Source organism: Passer montanus, unplaced genomic scaffold (assembly GCF_014805655.1).
Source record: "Passer montanus isolate IOZ18808 unplaced genomic scaffold, ASM1480565v1 scaffold36, whole genome shotgun sequence".
NCBI lineage: Eukaryota > Metazoa > Chordata > Aves > Passeriformes > Passeridae > Passer > Passer montanus.
The window spans coordinates 8,666,169-8,690,324 of record NW_024368374.1 but is presented as its reverse complement, the minus strand read 5'-3'; the positions used below and the strand labels follow the sequence as shown (position 1 = coordinate 8,690,324).

Here is a 24,156-nt window from a genome sequence, read left to right as displayed (position 1 = left end):
CTGCATGCCCCAGGGTCCAACAGCAAGTAGAAGAACATAAAGTAAGATGGGCGCTGTCCCTGCCTCCTCATTTTAGCTATCATTTTGGCACATGCCAGAACATTACCCCAAGCAAAACATAATCAGGTAATGAACAGGGATTTGCATGCAATTCCAGCAGTGGGCATGACCACAGGCACTGATCACTGCAAGTTATTCCTTCCAAGGATCTTCACAAATCCCATCTTTGCACACCAGCTGCACAATGAATGGCTGCAAGACCTAATGTCATTTGTAGTTTTAACTGGATTATCAACTGAGGTGATACAGTAGTTAACATTTCTACACAAAAACATGTTTATTACAATGATGTAGAACTGACTCAGAGCACAAAGATGCTTTGAGGTTTTCCTGCTTGATCAGCAGATTCAAATCCCTTGTTACCAGATTGGCATAAATTGCTAGCCAGTCCCTTCTCAAGAGACAAGCTTCAACTATCTCTCTTAACAACAGTAACCAGTCATGTACCAATTAGATGTGCATCCTTTCCAAAAACAGCCTCATGAACACCCAAAGAGAGTATCTTTGGATCTTAAAACGCTCTCATTCCAGAAGTCAGGCTTTTGAAAATGTCAGAGAAGATATCCTCAGCTTCTCCTAACACGTAAAAACCCTCCAAAATGTACACTGAAGGAAAAAGGCTGAAGCTAAAATAATGAGGGAACTGCAAGGTACAAGCAGAAATAATTTTTCAGCTATCTTAAAATATTTCTATTTTTACATGCAATTAGTTCTTTCATGTTCTTTGGGTCTACCTCTGCTCATTTTAAGATCAAACTGCCAGCAATTTATTTTTTTTTTGCCAGCACTTCACTTAGAGCCTGCTCTCTGCCACCCCTTCCCTCCCCACCTGCAGGCAAGCAGGGATCTGGGCCTCACAAGACAACTGTGGCGTGGGTGTTATTGGCTGTCTGTTTTGGCAGCCTCTCATCCTTTCTTCCAGTTCTGTTTTGAAACACAATCTAAATTTAAAAAAAATAAAATTGAAAAAAAAAATTAGACATTCCTGCTCTCCCTACTCACTCACATCAGCAGCGCTCCCATCACCACAGCCTGAAGCATGGCTGCAAAAGGAACAGCACCAGGAAGGCTGGCAAATGTTCCGCAAGGAAAAAACTTACTCTGAGAAAAGGTACAGCCTTCTGGAGGGGCAGAGGTAGAAACCAGGGGAAAGAGGACCAAGAGAACTTGGGCCCGCTCTCTTCATATTTAATAGCATTAGGTTCTATCATGTAATTTGGACTAAAAGACTAATTCTTTCCTGTGGTTTGATGAATGTTAACATCCCCTTTTTTTATTATTCTTTAATAATGTATTACATAACATTCTGATACACTAATTACCATCTCATGTCATAGCAATTTTATTAAGAGCTTATACTTACAAATACCCATTCTGAAACGATTTCAGGACTTTTTTGCCATTTTCTCTGAACTACTCTTGTTGAAGCACTGGCAGCACGGTCTGACGCCGCTCCGTGCCCCTTCCAGTGACAACACACCTCTACACAGAGCTGGCTCGTGAGCCCTGGGAGTCAGGCATGGATTCTTCTTGCGTTTAGTCTCAAAGACTTGTAAACAAGTTACTTTTAGCACACTAGGTTGTGATCAAACACTGGTAACACAGCCCTATTAGGTTCCTGTACCTGCTACAGTTCCAAATCCAGAAGCAAGGCTAAGAGGCAAAAATTCCTTTTTACCAAGTAATGGAAAATTTGTTAACTATTCTGCAGTTAGTGTTTGCTCATTAATATGTTATCATCTCACCAGGCAAGACTTGGTACCATGAGGTATTTTTCTGTATAAAATTGCTAATGCCATCAGGATTGTCCAAATGGGATCATCATCATTAAAAAGAGTACACGGTGAGGAAAGTGATTACGACAACATCTCAGTAGAAGGATTACTAATCACAAGTAGAATCCTGGTACAAATCTCATTCTCTGTATACAAGAAAGGACACAAAATCTTTTTAACATAATTTATATACATTTATGGCTTTATACAACAAACTGTCAGGGATTGTTCTCATGTGTCTGTAGAAGTACATCAGGCACTTTTTCTGAAAATATCCACGTATGAATTTTAATTTTGCAATGTGACTAAGTCAGAGCAGTGAAGCGTTGAAGAGCTGTCACACCACTTGCAAATAGAACTAGCAGTATGTACATGCCAATCTCTCAGATATTGCTGGTTTGTGGAACACCTTCAAAAAAGAGGCCAGTTTTCATGTTGAATAATTTGCTTTTTGCTTGCATAAACCATGCTGCATCTTACATTACGATTACCAAAATAATAATAATAATAATGAGAATACCTTATTTAAAATCAGTCATAAATTAAGAATCCTAGCAATTTCATAATGAAAATAGGAATTTCAAATCAGTAAAAAAATAAAAAAGTACTAACATACATCCAGTGGTTTAACAAGTGCAAATTTTATACTGTTTTATAATTGGTCCAATTTTAACTCCTCAGGGATGCTCTGTTGACCTAAGCCAATAATAAGCAATATGATTTTTGCTTATAAGTGTAGGCAAACTGTCAGTTTATCAAAGCAGAGCTTTCCAATTAATGCATCTACTACCTAAACATATATCATATAGCTATATTATGGAAACAATACATCTTTATATTTAAAATATCTCAACAGCTCTATAATACAATAAACTTTTAATAACAGTACAAACCAGAGAAAAGTCAAAAACAAGGCTGCATAGGTAAGATCATCTGCACAATTCACAAACCAATCATTTACAACAATTCTGACAAACTAAGTTACTCCAGAAACTTGGTACTTTTACTGAAAAAGGATTTATAACTAGAGGTCACATAATGTTTGTCTTCAAGGCAGACAACATGCTCCTTCACTAACTTCACAGTATTCCAGAATTACAATTGCAAAACATTGGAATGGCACCACAAAAAAAAAAAAATAAGAAGAACCAAAAAACCCCAAACAAATGAACAAAAAAACCCCTCAAAATGAACATAAAAAAACAAACCTCAAAAAATGCCAAATAGACCATGCAGCCCAAATCTCTGATTACCTACAACCGTTTTCCCACAATAATTAAAAGGGCTTTCTACAGACTGTTGTAATTAAGGTAAGGCTACATTTATGTTATTCATAGGTAAAAAAGGAAAGGAATAAAATTGCTGTTTACAGGAAGTTATACAGTAGCAGTAAATAATAAACAGGAGGTATACTGTTAAATGTAGCATGTTCAGTTGCATCCCCACGGAGCATAAAATTGATTACTGCTTTCTTTACATGCAGAGGTGGATTTTATGACAACTTTGACCTATGTGTATCAGTGCCTATTTGGGAGCAAACATTTTTGCACATGCAGCAGATAGAATGATCTTCAGAAACCCCTGTATGAGCCCTCCACTTGCTCCACTGCCAGGATTTACTACCATGTTTCAGAGACCAGGCATTTGATGGTGAAGATGCTACTGGAGATATCTGCCTGTAAAAGAAGGTGGCTTCATTGAGGCTTTGGCACTAAGAACATTTGATTTTGCTCAAAACAAGTTCAAAGACCAATTTCACGCTGGGGAAGATCCTGTATCACATCAGCCTCTGGAACTGCCTGACAACTTTAATAACATATCTAAAAAAGTAGGACCAGCTGTAATTAGTAGTGATTTAAGTCCAACAGGGAGCTAAATGCTAGCACATCAATAAATACATTGCAGAGCCTTAGGAAAGTCATACCAGGATCATAAAATAGATGGCTTGTTCCTAAACTTCATTTACTTGGGACATCCTGTTTTCTTCTCCACCATACACCATCACTACAGGGAAGATGAGTTTCAACTAGGACATTTTCTGGTTGTGAGCTATTTACACAAAAGAAAAATCAGTGTAAAAATATTTGTATCTCCCCTTCCTCATAACAGCCAGCCCTAGCAAAAAAACCCCCACCTGTTAATTCTGTCAGCGCATAAAAAAAAGCTCCAAGGATTTCTGTAACACAAATGTTGTGTAGCAACCAGTGAAAAGACAGGTGAGGCCTCTTATTAACACATCCATGAAAACTGCATCTTGCAATGACAAAAAATCAGAAATCACTTATTCTAAGACCTAGTCCTCAGATAGCTGTCAGTGTGCTTACTCCAGCAAAACCAAGTTTTTCCACAGAAACAAGATCTCTGTTATTAATCCCGTCCCCTATCTTAAGCCTCACGCATTTGTATAACTTTGCCACTTACTTCATCTTTCTTTCTGAAAAAAAAGTAATGTTTTGTTCTGCAATAAAGTCCAAGTTTTAGCCTCCCACTCAAAAGTAGCATTTTGCCTCTTCAAATGTACTGCTTTACAACAGAAACACTGATGAACCCTAAAACTAGCGCTAAGACAAATGACAATTTTGTCCTTAATTTTGCTACAATTACAAATTTTCCGCAAAAGGTCCTGCTCTTGATTGCACAAACATTATGAGACCTCCATGAAATAAATATAAATGTGAAGCATTGTACAAGCATCTTAACAATGAATACTTAACACTTCGTGGTAGTTAAAATGGTAATAGAAGCAGATGACATTTCTAAAAATGCATATATAAAACTGATTAAATATTTCTAAACATAAAGTTGTCTATATTTATACATCACACAACAAAAAAAGGGACAGAAATGTTTTGTATTCAAGATCCTTATCAAGCTTTTCCGTTATTAGCACTCCCAAGTGCTAGGGAAATTTATAAAAACATGTACTTAATCCAGTTAAAATACTGTACAAAATGAAGCGGTTATGAATGCTGCCAGATCTCAGATTTTTTTTTTTTTTAAAGTTGCCTATGTAACAAAAGTAGATTTTAATTATAAGAAAAATAACTTGGAAAGTATTCCAAAAATTATCTTAATCCCAACAATAAAGTGATTAATCTGACAATGAAATCCAGATATATTCTTGCATAAATTTACACAAATACAGGTAAATTATCAAATGGCATTTAACCTACTGGTTGCTTTGAATAGTCAGTGAGTTTAGTAGGATCATATTTAACAGGCTATTCTATTCCCATATGAAATGTGTGGCAATTTTGAGTAAAATAAAGCAGTTCGTACTGCTGCAAGGCAAGTCCACAGTTATCTCAATTCATCAAAACACAGGTAACATCAACGAAGGTTAAACTTACTTAGGGCATGAGATCATCACAGTATTCTTACAAAAGTTTATAAACTTTTCTTAGACTGAAACAGATAGTCTTAAAAAACAATTCTTCTTCTACAGATCATACTGTACAAAACCGAAAGCACAACATGATGTAAGTAAGAGTCTTTGCTGTGATTATATGGTGTAGTGAATTTGGCACTTCAGAGTAACGAAATTTCCAATGGCACAGTTCTTATCTACAGCAGCACATAACCTGCAAACCTTGGGCAAACATCCTGTACAGGAAAATACTCTCTCTGCTGCCAACTCTGACGAAAGGAAGGCAAAAGGAAAATAAAAAAACCAAAAAAAGTTAGTGCATGCGCACAACGTTGTCAAGAAAATTAAAAAGAAAGGTGAAGGACATCTTTGTACTGCTTTTCTCAGTTCCTGCTGTCAGACAAGTCTGGAGAATTTAACCATAGCCTAGGAAGAAAGAAAAAACAACAAAAAGAACAAATTAACATTCACAACAGATGAATAAATCTATTATAATATGCTCAAGCTAGCTTAAAGATATTTAAATGTGGAAAAAAATTACTCATTACTGGCTAGTAACCAGCAAGTTTTTTGTTTAGAACATCGATGACAAAACATTAGCGCTCCACATGAAGTACACGAAGTCGGTACTTGACAGTCCTAATGCACCAGTGCAAACCTGATTCTCAAACTAACAAAGGACTGGAAAGTGACTGACTGTTACCAAGGGAGTTCACATGCCAACACAGAAGAACTCCCAGATTTTAAGCATCTTGACATTTCTTTCTTTTCCCTTTAGCTGTTTTGCAGATTTATTATAAAAGGCACAGCTTACCTCCTACTACATCCTAGCCTGACACCCAACTGTGTGTGGTTGTCTTTACGCTGTGCTGAAAACTTTGGTTAGGCAATACACTGTCAAAGTTAAAATCTAACGTTTCTCCATCCATAAGGTCATTACGGATAATCGACTCCATGTCACAGTCCAACCGTTCAATTAACATGTCATCTAAGTCACTGGGAAGCTTCTCCTGGTGGAGGGAAACAATTCCCACCCTCCCGTAGCCATTGCAACTGTTAACAGGGGCATATGGATTCATGGCATTCATCTGCATCGGGTGACTCATAGGCACTTGTAACGAAGTCTTCACTGTCGACAGGCGATTTAGCCCCGACGTGTGTGACATGGTGTTCACTGTGTGTGACAAGGCACGGCCATTGACTGCAGGCGCTGGCTGGTTATGTCCCTGGTGAGGGCGGGCGGTGGGGTTCATCATTTTGTTGTGGGGTGGCTGGCTGCCGTAGTTCGGCACCACCGAGTTGGCGACCATCAGCACGCTTTGGCCCAGCGCCCTGCCACCAGCCTGGGAAACGCCAGCGTCCACCGATGCCAGGATATCGCTGTGCGGCGGAGAGTCGGAAGTCAGTAACTCCTTCAGAAGTCCCGCAGGACAGTTGTATTGGCTCATTGATCCATAGCTTGATTTACTGTCTTGGAGAGTCTGCATAGGAATCTGGGACAAAGAGCTCATGCTAGCTTGAGCGTAAGTGAATTTCCTGTAGTCAGGATTTGGTGAACCTATACTTGTGGTCGAGGACGCGAATGAGTAACCTGGTGTTTGCTGCATCAGGGTGGCAGATGAAGACTGGGTTGACACAGTCATTGATGTATTAGGTGATAAGAGATTGAGATTATCCAGAAGATTTTCCATATTCTCAGAATTACTCATCTCTGAAAGGCTTGGTAGAGTAGAAGTCATTTTGGTGGTTGATGATGGGTATACCATGGAGTGCACATCCCCATCTCCAAGGTCATCTTGCTCTGGCAAAATAGGAGAAAGTCTTCCACTAATTGTGCTAGCATTAGAGCTCGTTCTAGGTCGAAATGTACTCCAGTTATCAAAGTCATCGTTACTGTGAGAGCTGGGACTTGCAGGCCACTTTGAGAACTGTGATCCGGGGCTGTCACCATTTCCCTCTTGACCAGACTGAAGGGCTGCTTTTTTCTTGGCAGCTCTGCCTCTGCTTTTGGCAAACTTGCTGTTGTTATCCATGGACGCTGCTCGCCTCCTAGGAGATTTGCCACTCTTCCCTCCTTCAGGATTGAGCATCCACCAGGAACTCTTCCCTGTTCCTTCATTCTGCACTCTGATGAACTTGCTGTGCAGAGACAGGTTGTGACGGATTGAATTCTGAAAAACAGAATAGCATGTAAGAAATGGAGAAGACATGCATCTTTTATGGCATACTAACATCTGCTTTTGTAAGCATACTCTCATTTTGTTAGAAAACACAGGAATAATCATTAAATAAGAAAACATGCCAGCCTGGAAACCTCTTTTATCTGCTCATCGCTCTGAACTGGCTGAAACAAGCTTGCAAAGAGTCGCCATGTCAATTTGTCTGTCATCTGCCTTCACCGCATCTGACATTATAAAAAGTTCAATAAAACAGCAGGAACTGTTCTGAAATAAAAATTCCACATAAAGGAAAAAAAAATAAGCCAGAAGATCAAGAAGATAACTGAAGTGAGTCATCTAATGAGAGAATCTGGCTGTATTTATGGATTTTTTAAAATTATTATTTTATGCAAAGTTCAGGAATGTTAAATCCTGTCCTATGGTCCTTATAATGGATTCTCGTCCTGCACATCCGAAAACCCTACACACACACGACATACAAATTGTCACTATTTCCACTGGGCATTAGTGAGGCTTATATCGCTTGTGTTATATGAGAAAATACATCTAGAAAACCAGTTGAGGATTAAATTCTAATTTTTATAGGTAAACATCATAAATTTCCGAAGAAATCATAGAAGATAAAGGCATGTAAAGAACACAGACAAGCTTGTAATGAAACCCTCATTCTAAAACCATCTTTATCTTTCAAAATCAACATTTTAACATCCAAAATTGACTCTTCAAATACCTGAAGACATCAAATATCTTGTGCCAAGTATGGCCAGAGGTACTGGAGCTTTTTTTGACCTCCCCAGCTATGAGTAATGTATCATGTTTTGTTCTTAAATATAGACAATTTTTAAAAAATCCAAAATGGAAGGCCACAGGCTGACCTGTTAACAAGAGACTAATCTTTGCACTACCAAGCTGTAAAAAAACCTATTTTGCTCATATAGTTTTCTGCTGAGCATGTGTAAAAAACATTGTATCAACAGAAAAGTCTTCCTGCATCTTGACACAATTGCTAAGAAAAGACCACAAGTTCAAAGAGTGCTGAAATAGACAGCCATAGATGTTAATAGAAGGGTGAGACAGTACCATGGTCTACGCTAGGACTGCAATTCATGCAGAACAAGGAGGAGGGAACCACAAAACAACACATGAAATAAATGTGTAAAACCAGAAATTAGACCTCAGTGGCAGAGAAATCAGTAATTCACTACCTGCCTTCCATTCACAGTAATTTTCAGCAACTTGTCTAAAGATCTTCAGTGGGCATTCCAGGCACAGTCATCTCATGGCTTAAACCAGAAACAACAGGCTCAAATTCCCTGCAAGAGCTGTGTAATGTTTTGGACCATGGAAAGCCAAACGGACAAAGCAGGACTGGCCATCTGCAGAGCTCTACAGAAGTAGTAACTCTGGGATCAGAGAGGAGACTTTCAGGAGATGAGGGCAGCAAGGAGATGTTACAGTCCTGCAACACCTTGCAGGTTATACTGACTTGAGACCATGCCCCCAGAAGCGCAGCTTCACCCCAAACGGGCACGAGACGCTCCCTAACATCAGAAGATGGCAGAGCACGGCCTCAAGGCACTGACTGTTCAACCAGCACAGCGCTTAGTCAAACCATGTGGCCAAACTCAGAAGCCTTTCCAGCCTCTCCTCCGAAGAACCATCTTGACAAGTTGTCCCAGTTAAACAGACACCATCAAAAATTCCCCATCCCTGGCAGTATTCAAGGCCAGGCTGGATGGGGCTTGAAGCCACCTGGTCTAGTGGAAGGTAATCCTGCCCATGGCAGGAGGGATTGGAACTAGATGGTCTTTAAGGTCTCTTTCAGTCCGAAGCATTCTAAGACTCCATGATGACTCTATGATTTGAGTGTTTTCTTAATCAATTTCAAAAGGAAGCCATTGTCCTAGAAACTGTAAAGTAGGACTGTATCTCCTCACTTCTGGTAATCTTACAATCAAAATACTATCTTTAATCTAGCAACAGGGTGCTGGGGAAAGCCTTGGAATTTTATTTGCACCAGGTGCAGCTAACATATAGGGAGGGTAAGCCTGGATATCCATCTTTGGACTTGCCCACAGCCCCAGGGGCTGGCCAGGAAGCCTTGTGAGGCCGGCCTGGCGCAGCCCGATGTTTTCACTCCAGGGCCACAGACGAATCTGTGGCTGACACAAGTCCAGCTCTACAAATGTCGCAAGAAAGTTGCTCTGTGCGGCTGTTGATTAAAAAACCTCCTGCGCCAGTTCATTTTTTTTACTGTATTTTGTAAACATACCCGGTTGGCTCAGGATCAGTGTTTACTATCAAAATAGTCATACCAAACACACAAAACATCGGTCAGGGAAAACACCGTGATGAGGCTCAGCTCCCTCTTCTCTGCTACACAAGTGTTAAATATTTAAGAAATCGCTGCTATTCCTTAGTCATCAAAAATGTTATAATCTGGTATTATTGTACTGAGGACATTTGAGGTCGCTCTTTGAGTAACAGAGCTGTCTCCTAACTCTGCCAGCAATGAAAAAAAAATTTTCCTAACAGGAAAAGGTTTGCGGCCCAGAGCTTGTTACATAAATTCCTGTTTTTCACGCAGCCAGCAGGACATTAAAGAAGCTATGATTTACTAACTTGGAAAAAGTGTTGAAGAGGTAAATCTTGTGAAAATATGCACTGCTGTTAATGATGTTGTGTCTACAAATCCTTGCCAGATGCAAACATGACCTGATAAAAAAGTATAGTTTCAGCAGTGGATCTTGGCAGCGGGAGGAATGGCGCAGCTGTTAATGGCTGGGGCGTGTGGCAGCACCACCAGCCCTAGCACGTTGTGGAGATGCCTTCAGCCATGGGTTTCACCTGGACTTTGAAGCAAAGCCTCCCAAAACCTGTCCTGAATAATTCCTAAAGCAAGCATCTGCATTTTGAAGCAGGTCTTCGCACAGCAGCAGTTCACGGCAGACCGCACTGAGTGTAACTGCACTGGAATTTTATCAAAATCTGGGTCAGGATGGCAGCAGGGCTGCTGCCACCTGTGGAGAGCTTCCTGGGATTGAGTTTGTTTTTGCCTCTGAGATAAAGTAAACTTACTTCAGCATTCAGACCAGGAACTGTGGATATGCTTATTGCTACTTTCTGATTTAAGACTCAAAATATGCAAAACCAGTATCAGCTACGTGCAATGTGAAGAACACACCACAGCTAATAAAACTCATGAAGCCAAGATAATTATTCCTTTGAATCTACATATTTATATAATTCAGCTGTACTTCTGACATTTCCAACAGCACTACTAATATCCAACACTGCATTTAAACCCAAGATATAAATAGCAAAACATGCAACTTAAGTTAAACTTGACTAATTGCTGAGAAAAATTATATCCTTATCCCACTGAAGTTGAGGCATTTAATTATTTTTTTAGTAAATTGGGTTGATGTTTCACTAACCACCTGAAAACTCAGTTGCTCTGTTAAACTTGACAACATCGTAGTTACTGAAGTGAGACCATACAGTGACACTTGGCTGTCTTTCTTCCACCCCAGACCCTGGAGCACCAAAAGCAGAGAAAAGCAGAGCTCCTCTTTAATCCAACTGGAAACCTCTCCAAGCAGGACCTATCTGTGGATTCGTGATTATCTGGGGCACTGCAAGACCCCAAATTTGGAAAAGCACCTACAAGTGCTCACGGTCTCTCCCACCCTCATACTTTCATCCATGGGCACAGGCAGCACCAGAGTGCCATGAGAGCCACCAAAAGGGAGAGTGAGGAATGGACATGAGAATCAATACACTTCACAAAAACAAGTGTATTTGCCATCAAGGTGCATATGCTGACAGCATTGCAATAAGGCATGCCACAGCATCTCAGGGAGATGTAACAAGTAACTTGTAACAAAATTAGGAAGGAGTTGGCCTCTGGAAGAAGATGCAGTCATAACAAACTGGAAGGCCACAGGAGCAACACTACTTCTATAATACATAGGTCTAGGATTTCCATTAAAATTAACAGTCTAATGACTGCCCACAAATTTTTCATTTAGATGAGTCCACTGCTTTCTACACCTCTTCCAAGGGGATGGCCTACACAAGTTGCCAGCTTGTTCTACCATCACCTGTGGTAGCACATCCTGTTAATGACAGCTTGCAGCAGGTTTCTGAGCCAGCATAATCTCCTTGTGGTGACAACACCAAAGCAGAAGTTTTGCAGCAGAGAAATGGAGACCGTATCCCCCCAGGATTTCCATATGCTCTTACAGAAGATATTCAACCTGTCCCTCTAGATCTTTGTATAGGGACTCTACAGCAGGTCCAGATGTCCACATCACCCTCCTCCTGGAGCCTCAGTGGCAAGTGCCACTCTAAGAAGAAGTCATTCACAGTCCTAGGAAAGCATGCAGAAGCCAGGAAGTTCTCCAGCACACTTGCTCACAGCTCATTCAGCATTGCCAGCCGGACAGCAGCAGCAGGGGCTAACCATGGCAAGTGGCACAATGTGGCATCTACCCAAAGCTAAGTTAGATCATGCCTGGCAAAACAGGCAGGTTTGCCTGCAATAGCTACACCACCTGCACCCGTTCTGCTGTGGTTTCCAACCGCACTGCCAGGTTTATGGCGCTTGGATGAAGAGCCCAAGGAGGAAAGAAAACATTGGTAACTCCAGACCTACCAGAATTTCCTTTGGTACAAGGCAATCTGGTCTGGTGTAAGGCAATCCTGTTTGTCTTACCTAATAACTATGAAATACAAAAAGTTCAGATGCCGATGCTGCACATGGAGCTTGGATTTGCCTCAGAGCTAGTGCAGGACAGTCATAAGCACTTGCTCTACAGACAGCACACATTTTCTGACACTACAATGTTCACCAACACAACCACACTGCAGTGTCAGAGGCCTCAAATGCTAATGAAACAGCTAATTTTGCCAGCCAGTTGTGGTACTTTTTTATTACAGCTCACAAGCCTTCTCTGTTGTCCAACAGGAGTATGGACAGAAAGCATGTCACCTAGCCTCAGGCCAAAGAGTCATATTTAGAAGATGCTGGAAACTTGCCACCTGCAGCTGCATGAAGGTGGAAGGGCAGGATTTCCTCCCAAACAGGTCATGCTTTTTTGGGTCCTTTGTTCTCAGGGAGGTGCTTTTGTTTGACTTCATTTTTTCTCCTGCACTGTTAAACAGTTAAGAAGTATCAGCTGGAAAAAGTGAAGAACTACTTCTCTCTTCCATGGGGGACCTTGCATTGTTTCTCTGTGCTTTCCATTACATGTGGCGGCACAGCGAGAGTCTTTCCCAGACCTCTACCAAAGAAACACCACCTCCAAACATGGAGACAGTGTTCCATGTGGTAAGATTTAAGCAATGCATCCCTTTTCCCATGAATGAATGTACAAGAACAGGAAGGAGTGTGTGTTATTGCTATATGGTTGCTATACATGTCTCCTAAACACAAAGGGACTTCCTGTGGCCATATGTCAGTGGCATTAATCTAAGTCCTGCACATTCTGCATTCTGCATTCACATATTTATACTATCCTGTGATTCCTTCTCATAGCTGTCAGACTAAAAAACTTTGAACACTGAAGGTGCTTGGCCATCGTCCAGGTTGCATCCTGCTGCCACTGCGGACTGGAGGGGATTTCTCAACCACTGGAGTGTTCTTCTCTGGATGATGGTAACATGCAGGAACAGAAAATGCATACCCAGCTTCAGACAGTGATGAGACTTGGCTGTTCATGCATACACATCAGAGCAGGCAACTCTGTTGACATGTATTTGAGTATCTCCCAGTTGCTATACCCTGTATCCTCTTCCTCATCCTAGGTAGACTCCTTGAAAGCACTTTACCATAATGGCAGTTTGGACATTTCTAATGAGATGGTAACACTACCTGCTCTCCCTACACAGGCATTTAGGAAGAATGAAAGTAAAATCCACAAGCAAGGCTCACAGTACATCAAGTGTGCACACAAGGCAAGCACAAACCTGGATACTGTTCCACACATGATGACCCCAACAAAAATTTTTAACCACTCTTATGTTTTCTGTACCTCCAAGAGAGAGATGGAGCCACAGCCAGGTTAACAATCACCGAACATCAGTGTCAATACTGTGTTTTGTAACTACATTTATTTCTGTGAGCACAATACAGGCATGATATATCATCAACACATATAGACCAAATATATAGACATTTGCTAGGATTTCAAAGCCAAGGAAACTACATGACACTGGATAGGGAAAAAAAAAGGAACAAAAAATGCACATGAAAAAATGAGATTTTTAAATTAACTTAGTTTAATGCACCTTCATCCCTCTGGTAAAATCATCTGGGGAACCAAGACAACCAACGGGTTTGTCTAAAATCTATCCATTTTCAAAGGTAAAAGAAGGGCAACAATAAGAAGGCAGCACTAGTGTCATTAAAAAATGCAAATAGCTATCAGGATAAATGATGGCTTCATTTATCAACTTCATTTATCACAGCATTAAAAGTTGTGAAGTGCAGAAAAATAAGTATCAGATAAAAAAATGCAAAGATAGCAGGGGTAACTATTTTTGGTGATCCAGACAAATTCTAATAGTGCCTTTACAAAACTGATGCTACAAGCTTTCTATTCCAACAGATGGAAAACAAGTGTTTGACAAATACAAGGGCTCCATATTTGTAAATAAACATTTCTGTTTTCCACAAATATGAAACATATATATGGATATATACAGCTCATGATGAAGCGAGTTCACCAGTGACACAGGAGGCGAACAAGGAGACCTCACTGAAGAGGAATGTTTCAAAGTCAGAATACCCTTCAAATTAGGGCTTCTTCTTTGCTCTCCTTAAGCACTCTCAGACCTCTGGCCTTCACAAGCAGCCTGTGCAATTACGTCAGTAACACAAAACCAGCAAAGCAGGAGGACTTGTGAATAACCTGAGAGACCAGGCGCTATCACAGAAAAGCTGGTAAAGGACTCAATTAATAAAACATCAGAGGTCAGGGGAAATAATCAGTCTTTCAAACCAGTCCCACAAAATATTGCCATTGCACGTAGAAAAGCCTGCATCTTCTCTTCAGGAAAGGTGAGGGAACACCTGCATTATGCCGACACCAAACCGAATGCATGACAGCGCAGTCAAGGTGAGCACCGTGCACCACAGCTAAGGTGAGCCCAGCAAAGGGGTTAAAAGCATTGGAATTATCTGTAGTCGGAAGGCTGCTGTGATTCGTGGCAGGCACGCAGTCCTTTTACAATAATTCACTGTGGGCTCTAATGCAGTGACCAGGAATGCAACTCTGCAGGGACACAGGCACCACACAGCCATAACGGTCTGAGGAAAAGCTGCGCCCAAATGCAGAGTAAAAGCAGGTTATTGCAAGGAAAACAGGAATCACAATTATAGGCAAAGTTCACTAAACTGAAGAAAAAAAATTAAGTAATAAAGTAGCAGTTCATCCATATAATGCCAGAATGACTAATAGCTCAAAATTTTATTATCCAGCTATAGTAAAGAGAGACTAAGCGGTGTTTATTTTTTTTTTCAGCCAGTGGGAATAATTATGATCAGTAGGACAAAAAATGTTAATCACTCGTTTCCTGTTTAACAGACAGCCTGCTTCACCTCTGCCACTCTCCACTGTTACACCCAATTCATCACAAAGACTACAGCACTGTTTATAGAAATCTTTCCCCCCAGCTCTTTTTCCTTCTAAAACTAAGCTGCCTTTTATTGACATTTGTTAGCTCTAATGAAGAGGTACAAAAGTGTATACATGCTAAATATATCAATGCTAATTAGACTAGCAGATCATCTTAAAAGGAACACTGGAAATATGTTCTTACCAATTAGAAGCAATAAGGTCAGAAGTAGGCCACAGTCTTAAATGCAAATTACAGACGTGAAAACATGCTGTAGTAGAAAATAGGGCTGATTTTTTGCATTGGCCTTTGAGAGTACACAGAGAACTTCCAAGAAAAAAAGCACAATCAAAAACCCCAGATAGCTTTAACAGGTCAAGTGAAACAACTGTAAAAATCCCTGCCTGAGAAGCCACGTAAATTTTACAGATTAAAATCCCTGCATTATTAAAGCAGATCTCTGCCATTTGTCTAGGTAAAGGCACAAGCAAAACTAGACCTGTATGTTTGGTTTCAGCTGGATACTTGGCTAGGGAGCCACAGATCTTCATTTTCATGAATTAAGGCTATTTGCTTCCACAAAACCATGGATAACCTAAAAGGTTGGAATGGTTGTCAAGACCTGATGGATTTACAAGCAAACAGTTGAAAGTGAGTTAAAACTGAGGCAGGTAAAGCAAAGCAGGATGTAGTGGGACACAGGCTAAGTTCATGACACTTGCCCCATCCACTGTGTTGCCTGTGGGCAAGCCATGCCTGGAGAAGCTCAAGGGCTGTCCATATTTCCTACCTTGAGAAGCAACACACCAAAGGAGATGTGCAGATCCAACAGTATAAAAAGTTTTGACTGAGCCTTTGTGTAGAATACAAAAAATTAAATATATCTCCTTACTACACCTGTATTAGCATAGCAAAGGCAGTTTTTTTCATTTAGCAAGCAAAGGACTACAGGACTCACATTCTGTGGTCATGGATGTCACTGAATATCAGTTTTTCAGAAACAAAGAGTCAATGAAAGCAGCAAGCTTCCTCTGCAGCAGGGTTAGCTGTGCCCCACAGGAAATCCTTAGCTTGAGGAAGCTGCAAGGCTTGTGAAAAGAAGGGCAAAACCTTTTATTTACGGGCTGAACGATATCTTAGGCTATATCTCACTATGCATTTGATCTTTATTTTGATTATAACAAGTGCAAGGATATACTAGCAAAATTTTATACAGTCCCCCAAAGTACTAAAAGAAAATTAAAACATAGTTAAGCAGAATTTTTTGTTTGGCTTAGGTCATCTTTAGAAACTATTTAGTGCATCTAATGGTTAAGATGCTGAAGGTTTCTTTCATAATTGTAAGGGGATAGTGTCAGTGTAAAAATAACAACCACACCATGAATTTCACCTAGTGTTGTAAACATGTGATGTTGATGTAGTAAACAAGAGAAACTGAGGAAAGAAGAAAGTGACATTTCTCCTTCTCTTAGTTTCTTTTGCATCTGAATGCAGTGCAGTACATAGTCACTGTTTTACTATTTATATTTCCTCTAGCCAATTTATCCTTTATCTTATACATAGAAAGAAAATAAAATATAATTTCCCTGTTAACAAAGCAGTGGCAGAAAATAATCGATTTCTTACATTTTTATTAAAATAGCTTAATTAGGATCATATTTAAGTTCTCTCTAAACTCCTGCATATCTGCAAATATGTAAAGGATATTCCTTTATACAGTCAATATTTGTTCATTTCTCTTTGTTTTCTTATACCCCAATTTCACAAGAGCAATTATATATTTTCAATACTTCTCTTTGTACATCCCAAAGAGACACCACATAAACCAGGTATTATGTTTCTCCCCACCTTCTTAGAACACAGTTTGCCTTGGTACTTATTTTCCCCCACCACAGAAGCAGGTCAGACCACCAGCACACTCTCTTCAGGAAAAACTCTTTCCAATTCAAGTTTGCTCCACAGCCTAGCACATTTTATGTAGCACAATTTACTATCCCAAAGCCAGCAAAAAACCCTCATCCAAATTTCAGGACAGCCTTTGGCTATAATCCAGCATGCATTGCCCCTGCCCACTGTCGGGGCACTTGCAGACACCCTCTTTCAAAAGGTGAGGTTGATACTTCACAGTGATTTCAGTGATTTCCTTGGGACTCGGAGGACTCCTGTTGGGTGGCTGCACCGTTCATGCCAGAGTCTTCCTCTCACATGCTGCTTTCTGTGATGTTCTTCAGGCCACAGTTCAAGAATCACAGGCACTCATCACTGGGTTTTAGGACATCTGCTCAGTATTATAAAGCCAGAGTCATCCAATCTTGCAAAACATGTAGCACCAATTCTGAACAGTTACCCCCAGAGAGGCTCAAAATTTTCAGTGGGCTATGGGAGGCAGAGCAGTATTTCTCAGAACAAGATGGGCACTCAGAGGAAATTGGCTCTAAAGGCCAATTTCTTCCCTCACACCCATTTTGGAAGCATTCCTAATCCCTCAGTACTGTAGGCTGTGCTCTGTACTTAAGAGACCTTTATTAAATCAAAGAACTATTTACAATCTACATACTGGCAAGTCCACATTCCCATAGAATGTCATCTGGCAACAGCGACTTAAATCATCAGCTCTGTATTTATTTGCTTTCCTCCTTCACAAACAAGAAAAGTAAAAAGGACAAGAAAAAGCCATGTTTCTAATAACAAGAATGGAATTAACAGAGTAAAGCCCAAGAGCTCTGATGCACCAGCACTCATTACTATACCCAAACGTCTTTTTTTTAAGCAGTAAACTATTACAATGAGGTCAATGAAAAGGAAGATTAGCAACACCATTGTGGCTTGAGATCTTTTACGTACACACCTGCTGCTAGAGGTGCAGGACCTCACTGGACACAAAATAAGACAGCTTCTAGAGTGGGACACTTACAAAAACAATCTTTGTTAGACATTTCGGGTGCTAGATTTCTCCTACCAACTAGGTCTAATAAATTACCCCTCACTGCTATTTCTTTCCATTTGATATACACAAGGAAACCTTTCCATTTGAAATACACAAGGAAACGTTACCACAGCTGCTCAGAGATCAGACCTCATTCAGTCTCCCATTTCCCTGGAGAGAGGGAGCTCTGGCACAAGGTGCCTTTTACCAGATGGAACAGGAGGTGTCCCAGGGAGGACATTGTTATCACTCTTATCAGTTCAGAAAAGAAAACACTGTTTTTGAAAAGCCTCCCCTCCTCTATGGTAATCCCTCAAACCCAAAAATCTCTTATCAACTTCCAGATTAGGCTTCCTCCTCCTGAAGGTCACAGTGTTCACGTGGTGCAAGCTTCACCATCACCACCCCAATCCCCTTCAAAAAGAAGCCCAGTGTAACTGGGCAGCCCCAGCCTGCCAGCCTCGATATTCACATTTAAGGACTGCAACAGTCAGATTCCCAACCACAAAACCTGCCAGGGGCCTCCCATCCTTTTGCCCAAAGATGAAGAAAGCAGTGGAGCTTCTCTCCAGCTTTCCTCAGATATGCATTAAAGCATATTAAGGCAAAAGCATAGCTGACACTGGGAGCTAAAGAACCATAAATCAATTCAAAGGGGTGAAAGAAATAAGTTTTAAGTTATTCTAGAGGGACTTGCTCAGTGTTTGTCTCCTGACAGTTTTTGCTTCTTTCAAGTACTGCAGTTTAGTTCTGCCTCTTGCAAACAGAGAAGCAACACAGCCCCCTGTGTAGTTCCAAAGATGTGCAAACTCTTTAACTGAGTTGGCCAGAATGGGACACTTATTTCAAATAAATAAATAAATAAAATTTACAGAACATTAACTTACATCTGATTAAAAATAGCAGGAATGTCAGCAGTAGGAGCTGTCATTTGTAATAGCTATCAGGACACAGGAAGTTATTTATTCTGTGGGTCACAAAAAGCCCTCTTTAAAAACAAGGATGAAACAAGAAAAAAAGAAAGCATGTTTACTGAAGCCTGTTTTCTGATATTAGCCAGCCAACTTTGTTTATTAAATGTTATAATAATTTGTCATTGATACATATTTGGGTTTATATCCACAGATCTGTTAAACTGCTGGCCACTGCAGGAAACACTGAAGCCCTTGCTGCTTGTGCTTAATTTTTGGATTCTTTTCAGTTTTGAAGATATTGCAGGGAATTTTTGCACATTTTCATTTGGTTTTAAAAATAAATTAAGGTCTTCCCCCAGAAAGTCAGGTGTTTTCAAGTATTTTGTTTGTTAATTATTCATGTAATCATAAATTACGCAGAGTATTTGGCAGGCCATGCCTTTCTCTGTTAAAACATTTGTTTTTACTTTTTCAGTTATTGTTTAGATCCCGGTCATAACATGCTCCAGGTTGTTTTGAACAGCAAAGAGGAAATAAGCAATATTTTAACTTATATCACACTGCAACAACATTAAATGCCTACGCAGCAATATGCTGCCTATTCAGTATTTTCCACTTTCTTCCTGTCCACTGCTGGCTTACAACAGCAAAATAATTCACAATTTTACAGTTTTGCAACCCGTAAAACACAGGCTCACAAGCACGCTCCGAACAAAACACAAAAAGGAGCAAGAAATAGGACGTCAAAAAAAAAAAAAAAAGAAGAAAAATCAGAGGGGCAGAAGATAAAGTAAACATATTTGCTGAAGGCTGGTTTTGAAATCATAGGAAAGCCAACAAAGCTCCTCTGAAGTCAGCTCACATGCACGCAGGCATTGCAGGTGACACAGTTGGACGAGGCAGAGCCCCAGCAAGGCACTGTTTGCCTACATTCACCCTGACACCACGGCAGAGAGTTAGGAAAGAGACTTTGAACTACGTGCCATCACTGCTGCTCAGCAGGAGCACGGCCTGCGGTGGATGTGATTACTAAAGCCATCGTGACCCCTAGAAAATGCCCTATGGGTTAGAAAAAAGAGAGGCAGCATTCCAAACACCACACAGTTCGCGCAAAACAGTCTGTGACAAAGTAGAAAAAACAGAACTACGTATCAAAAACTTCCCAAGGATTTTTTCTCTATAGGTTTAAGTTGAACATTGTATTTCAAGCATTTAGTTATCATGGAGAGGGATTTCCATCTCTCCTCTGTTAGCTAAGTCTTAAGAATTTGGCATTTACCTCAGAAGGAGAGGGAGATCAAGAAAAGAAGAACATTTCTTCCAAGACTGGCTTTGTATGAAATACTTCAAAACTCAGTTTTGGAGCAATGAGTGAAGGATCTGGACCTAGTACCCTGAAGATATCGACATACTAACTGCAATTTTAAGTAAGTTTAGTATGTCTTAAACACTCTTTTTAACAAAATTCTCAAAGTATCAGAGAAATTTAGGACCTACCACTTTAAAACACAATCCTCAAATAATGGCAACTGGCAAAGAAGCCATGGGCTTAATCCCCCTTTTTCCTCCTCTGTCAATTATTCAAGGACCCCACATTCACTCATCCACTGCTGTCTACTTCCTTCAATGCCAAGCATTTCTGGGGCATCTGATAAGGAAGTGCAGCATTATCTTGCTCAAAGTTTTCGTAACGACAGCAGCTATCCCACACACACACATGTGTATATATTCAACGTATTTGACTGATTTTCCAAGGAGAGTAGCTGATTTTGACAAGAAAAAGTGCAAATCTCCGTGTTCCACAGCTCTTTTACAAAAATAAGTCATATTTTAAACTTGAAAGACTGGTGTTTTTTTCTAATTCTCACCTATTTCCATTTTTGTGTAAAGTTTTTAAACATTAAAACATTCAACAAAAAACATTATCAACCAAAATATTAAGATACATATTCATCCCTAAGGAGAACTGAAGAGAAGTCTGTGATTTGTACAAATCCCCTGGCTGCAGTGATTTCTGTGCAGTGTAGTTGGCTAACAAACACCACACAAACGCGTTAAAAGCAGATTTAAAGGCCTTTTTACCTTAAGAAAGGACTTGCCAGAGAGCAGCAGTGACAAGGCACTTGCTTCCTGGCACAGCTAAAGGCACACCACAACTTTTGCATCAGCTTGCTTGATTCCTCTGCACTGCCACAGAGGCTGCCCACAACTCAAATAGCCCTAACCATGCGGATTTCTAATTTTTTTTATCAAAGTCTATTGACAAACTCACATCCTTTCTATTGTAGCTGCTCTCAGCTTGTAGCCCACATACTCATAGTGGCTCCAAAATACTTCTAAAATCCCTCAGAAGGCAGCCAGGGGAGGTAGTGGCAGTCAAATGTTCTCTGTCTGTTTGCACTGGGCTTTCCTGTAATCCTGGCTTAAACACACGTGCACCACAGGAAGAAAACAGACAATTTTAAGTTGCTGACTCTAGAAAAAAGAGCAAGAACCATCCAAGATTAAACCTGGCCCCCAGGCTTCGTCAAAAGGCTGACTTAAAGGATAAGACCAAAGAAGATTAACTCAAGTACGATGTCAAAGTACACTCAAACAGCAACAGCTTCTTGACAAACACTGAGGGGTTGTAAAAACCAAAACATTTAAGAGGAGGATTCATAACTCTGCAGTCTGTGCCTGAAGAAAAGCTCTCCCAGTCCAAGTTCTGGCACCTGGTAAACTCCAGCAAATGGTTCTGGTTGTACTGATGCAGCACAACTCACTGAGTCCATAACCAGAAATGCAGACAACCCAGATGACTTCAGAGTACAAAAATCTTCTGAGGGACACACTGTCCAATGCAGAAGGTGACACTGCCATTCTTCACTGCACTATGGGACCAGTCAGCTTTCCTTTCATCTGACAGAGCAGTCAGGGAGAGATGCAGTAGCAAAGAAGTGCACAGTTCATCCATCAGCAATGTCAGCAAGGCACAGGGGAAGAGACAGATGCCTCCTCTCACTCCTGCTATGAGGGGCAAAAGGCTTTTGAAATTACTTCTATAAAAAACCTATCAGCTCTTCACACTGAGGGACCAAACAAGAACAGGTCACAGGTCAAGAAGATCTACCCATTTGTGGCTGTCTTCCCAAGCAAGTGAAAAGACGTAATGAAAATAGTCCCCACTAGCACTGTCAACAGAGAAGACCAGGGCTTTAAAGACCATGGCTTGTATTGTACAGCAGCAGTTTCATCACAGCTGCTTGACAAGCCACAGCAGATACCAGCCACTCTTGGGGCGAAGAAGTATTGGCTGCCAAACCTGGAAATGCTTCCCTGAGCACTCTGGGTCATCCATCTCCTCTGAGGCAGTCATAGGCTTACAGGGTGGTAGGAGCACCTGCCTCTGGTAGGGGGTCTGCCTCTCAAATTCAGCTGTTTCTGCTTCAGGTGAAATGAGGAACTTGCAACCTCAGCAGTCGCTTGAAAATAGGAAAGCTGCAGCTTCCAACAGACGACCAGGGAGTAGCCCATGAGAGCTCCAGCCCAACACAATCCCAATTCCCAAGCACTAAGAAACTCAGCCAATTCAAGGACAATTTCCCCATACAGAAGATACTGCTCCACACCTCACAGGCCACTCCCTGAATCTGCATGCTGTTGGTCTCAATCTCATCACTGACCAAAATTTTCCTCCTCTTTCTCCTCCTGCCCACACCAAATTTAGCTTGTTCCTACTGGAATGATGACATCCCTAACATGAAGACTGAACACTGGCACTTTCCTCAGTGAAAGAAGAAATTTCCCCACACCAAAAGCTACCAGTGAACAGGTTTCAATGACTCAATATACAAACCAAACTTACCCAACTCAAGTCAACAGAAACTTAACATTTCTCTATGTTTGACACACATTTTTCTATTGATGGCATTAAAGTACTAAAATTAACACTGCTAGTTAGAAAAGGCTCCAGGGAGGCCTCATTGAAGCCTTTCAGTACTTAAAGGGAGCTTTTATAAAAAGATGGAGAGTGACATTTCACTCAAGCAGATAGTGGAACAGTTTTAAACTAAGAGGAGACATTTAGATTAGCTGTTAGGAAGAAATTCTTCAGATTGAATGGTGCCCTGGGCAACCTGATCTAGTGAGAAGCATTCCTGCTGATGGCAGGGGTGGCTGGAACTACAGGATCATTAAGGTCCCCTGCCTATGATAGCTCTTCCATACGAAGATCTTCTCTGCTTTGGTGCAATTTTTCCTTTGTCTACATCATGTTTCAATCTTCTTGTTTCCTTTCTTTTTTTTCCTGAAGATTAGCTTACTATCCATTCTACAAGCCCCAAGGTAAGAGAAAAGGCAGTAAAAGCAATATAAAGAGTACCTGTGAAGATTAAAGACCATAATGACAATGGGAAGTCACACACACAGAGGAGGCTGACACCCTCACTGGTGTTTTGGTTTCCCTCCCAGCTGCAGCTCACCATGGTGAGTCGAGACACAAAAACCTGTGAGACAAAGTAAGCTGCCCTCCCTTATCTACAGCAGGCATTCCCGCCAGCCTAGTGCCTGCTTGAGGCTGGAAAGCTGGAAGGAGACGAGGAGGGAGACAGAGGTGCATGGCACCTTTGGTCGAGGTTCGGAAAACCCCATTTTTCTTTCGGGCAGAGAAGGAAGCAAACAGCAAGCGCCATCCCTCAGCCATGGCAGCACGCACGCACATGCACACGCATTTCCTGCGGCTTCGCAAAAACAATGAAGTGTGGGGAGCCTGGCTCTCATATGAAGCACACACCGGCTATATATAAAATAAGGAAAGCAGCTGCTTCAAAAGCTCAGTCACACTTTTATCAACAGGGCTTTAATTAGTACCCATCTGCTTCCTGTTTTATACTACAGAACTGACTTTCACCTGTTTCAGCAAAACACCCCTTCTCCCAAATGGAAGTGTGCACACACACACACGAACACACACAAAAAGTTCACAAACACCTTATGCTTAACTAGTTAACATCTGAAATCCTTGTTCTGAGTGTGTGGGCTATATAATTGCTTTTTTAAAAAAAATTAGGCTTTGTCAGAGCTATCCGACTTCACAGTCAACACCTTTAAATCACACACATTGTATGTTCCACCATTTATTTTAACTCACTGGCACCTGAGAACCCAAAGAACTCTGGAGCCCTGTTGTATTGGCACTGTACTACAGAGAGGCTGCCCAGAGGGCTCGCAGTGGAAGTGTGGGCTTTTCCTGAGGTCCGTCACACACATGAAAGGCTTTAAATAAACAATGGCAAGGCTGATAGTTTGAATCCATTCTTAACTCACCCCATTG

The 24,156-nt window shown here is 40.9% G+C and overlaps 1 protein-coding gene across 1 annotated transcript in view; it reads right to left on the bottom strand.

The window, feature by feature from the left end:
- Positions 1-1,332: 1,332 nt before the first annotated feature.
- FOXO1 (forkhead box O1) overlaps positions 1,333-24,156 on the bottom strand; it is a 61,518-nt gene continuing 38,694 nt past the window's right edge. The window contains exons 2-3 of the mRNA XM_039716687.1: positions 6,017-7,373; positions 1,333-5,628 (exon numbers count right to left, since the gene is read on the bottom strand). Of these exons, the coding sequence (XP_039572621.1) occupies positions 6,030-7,373 (1,344 nt within the window). The 3' untranslated portion in view covers positions 1,333-5,628; positions 6,017-6,029. The remainder of the gene's footprint in view (positions 5,629-6,016; positions 7,374-24,156) is intronic.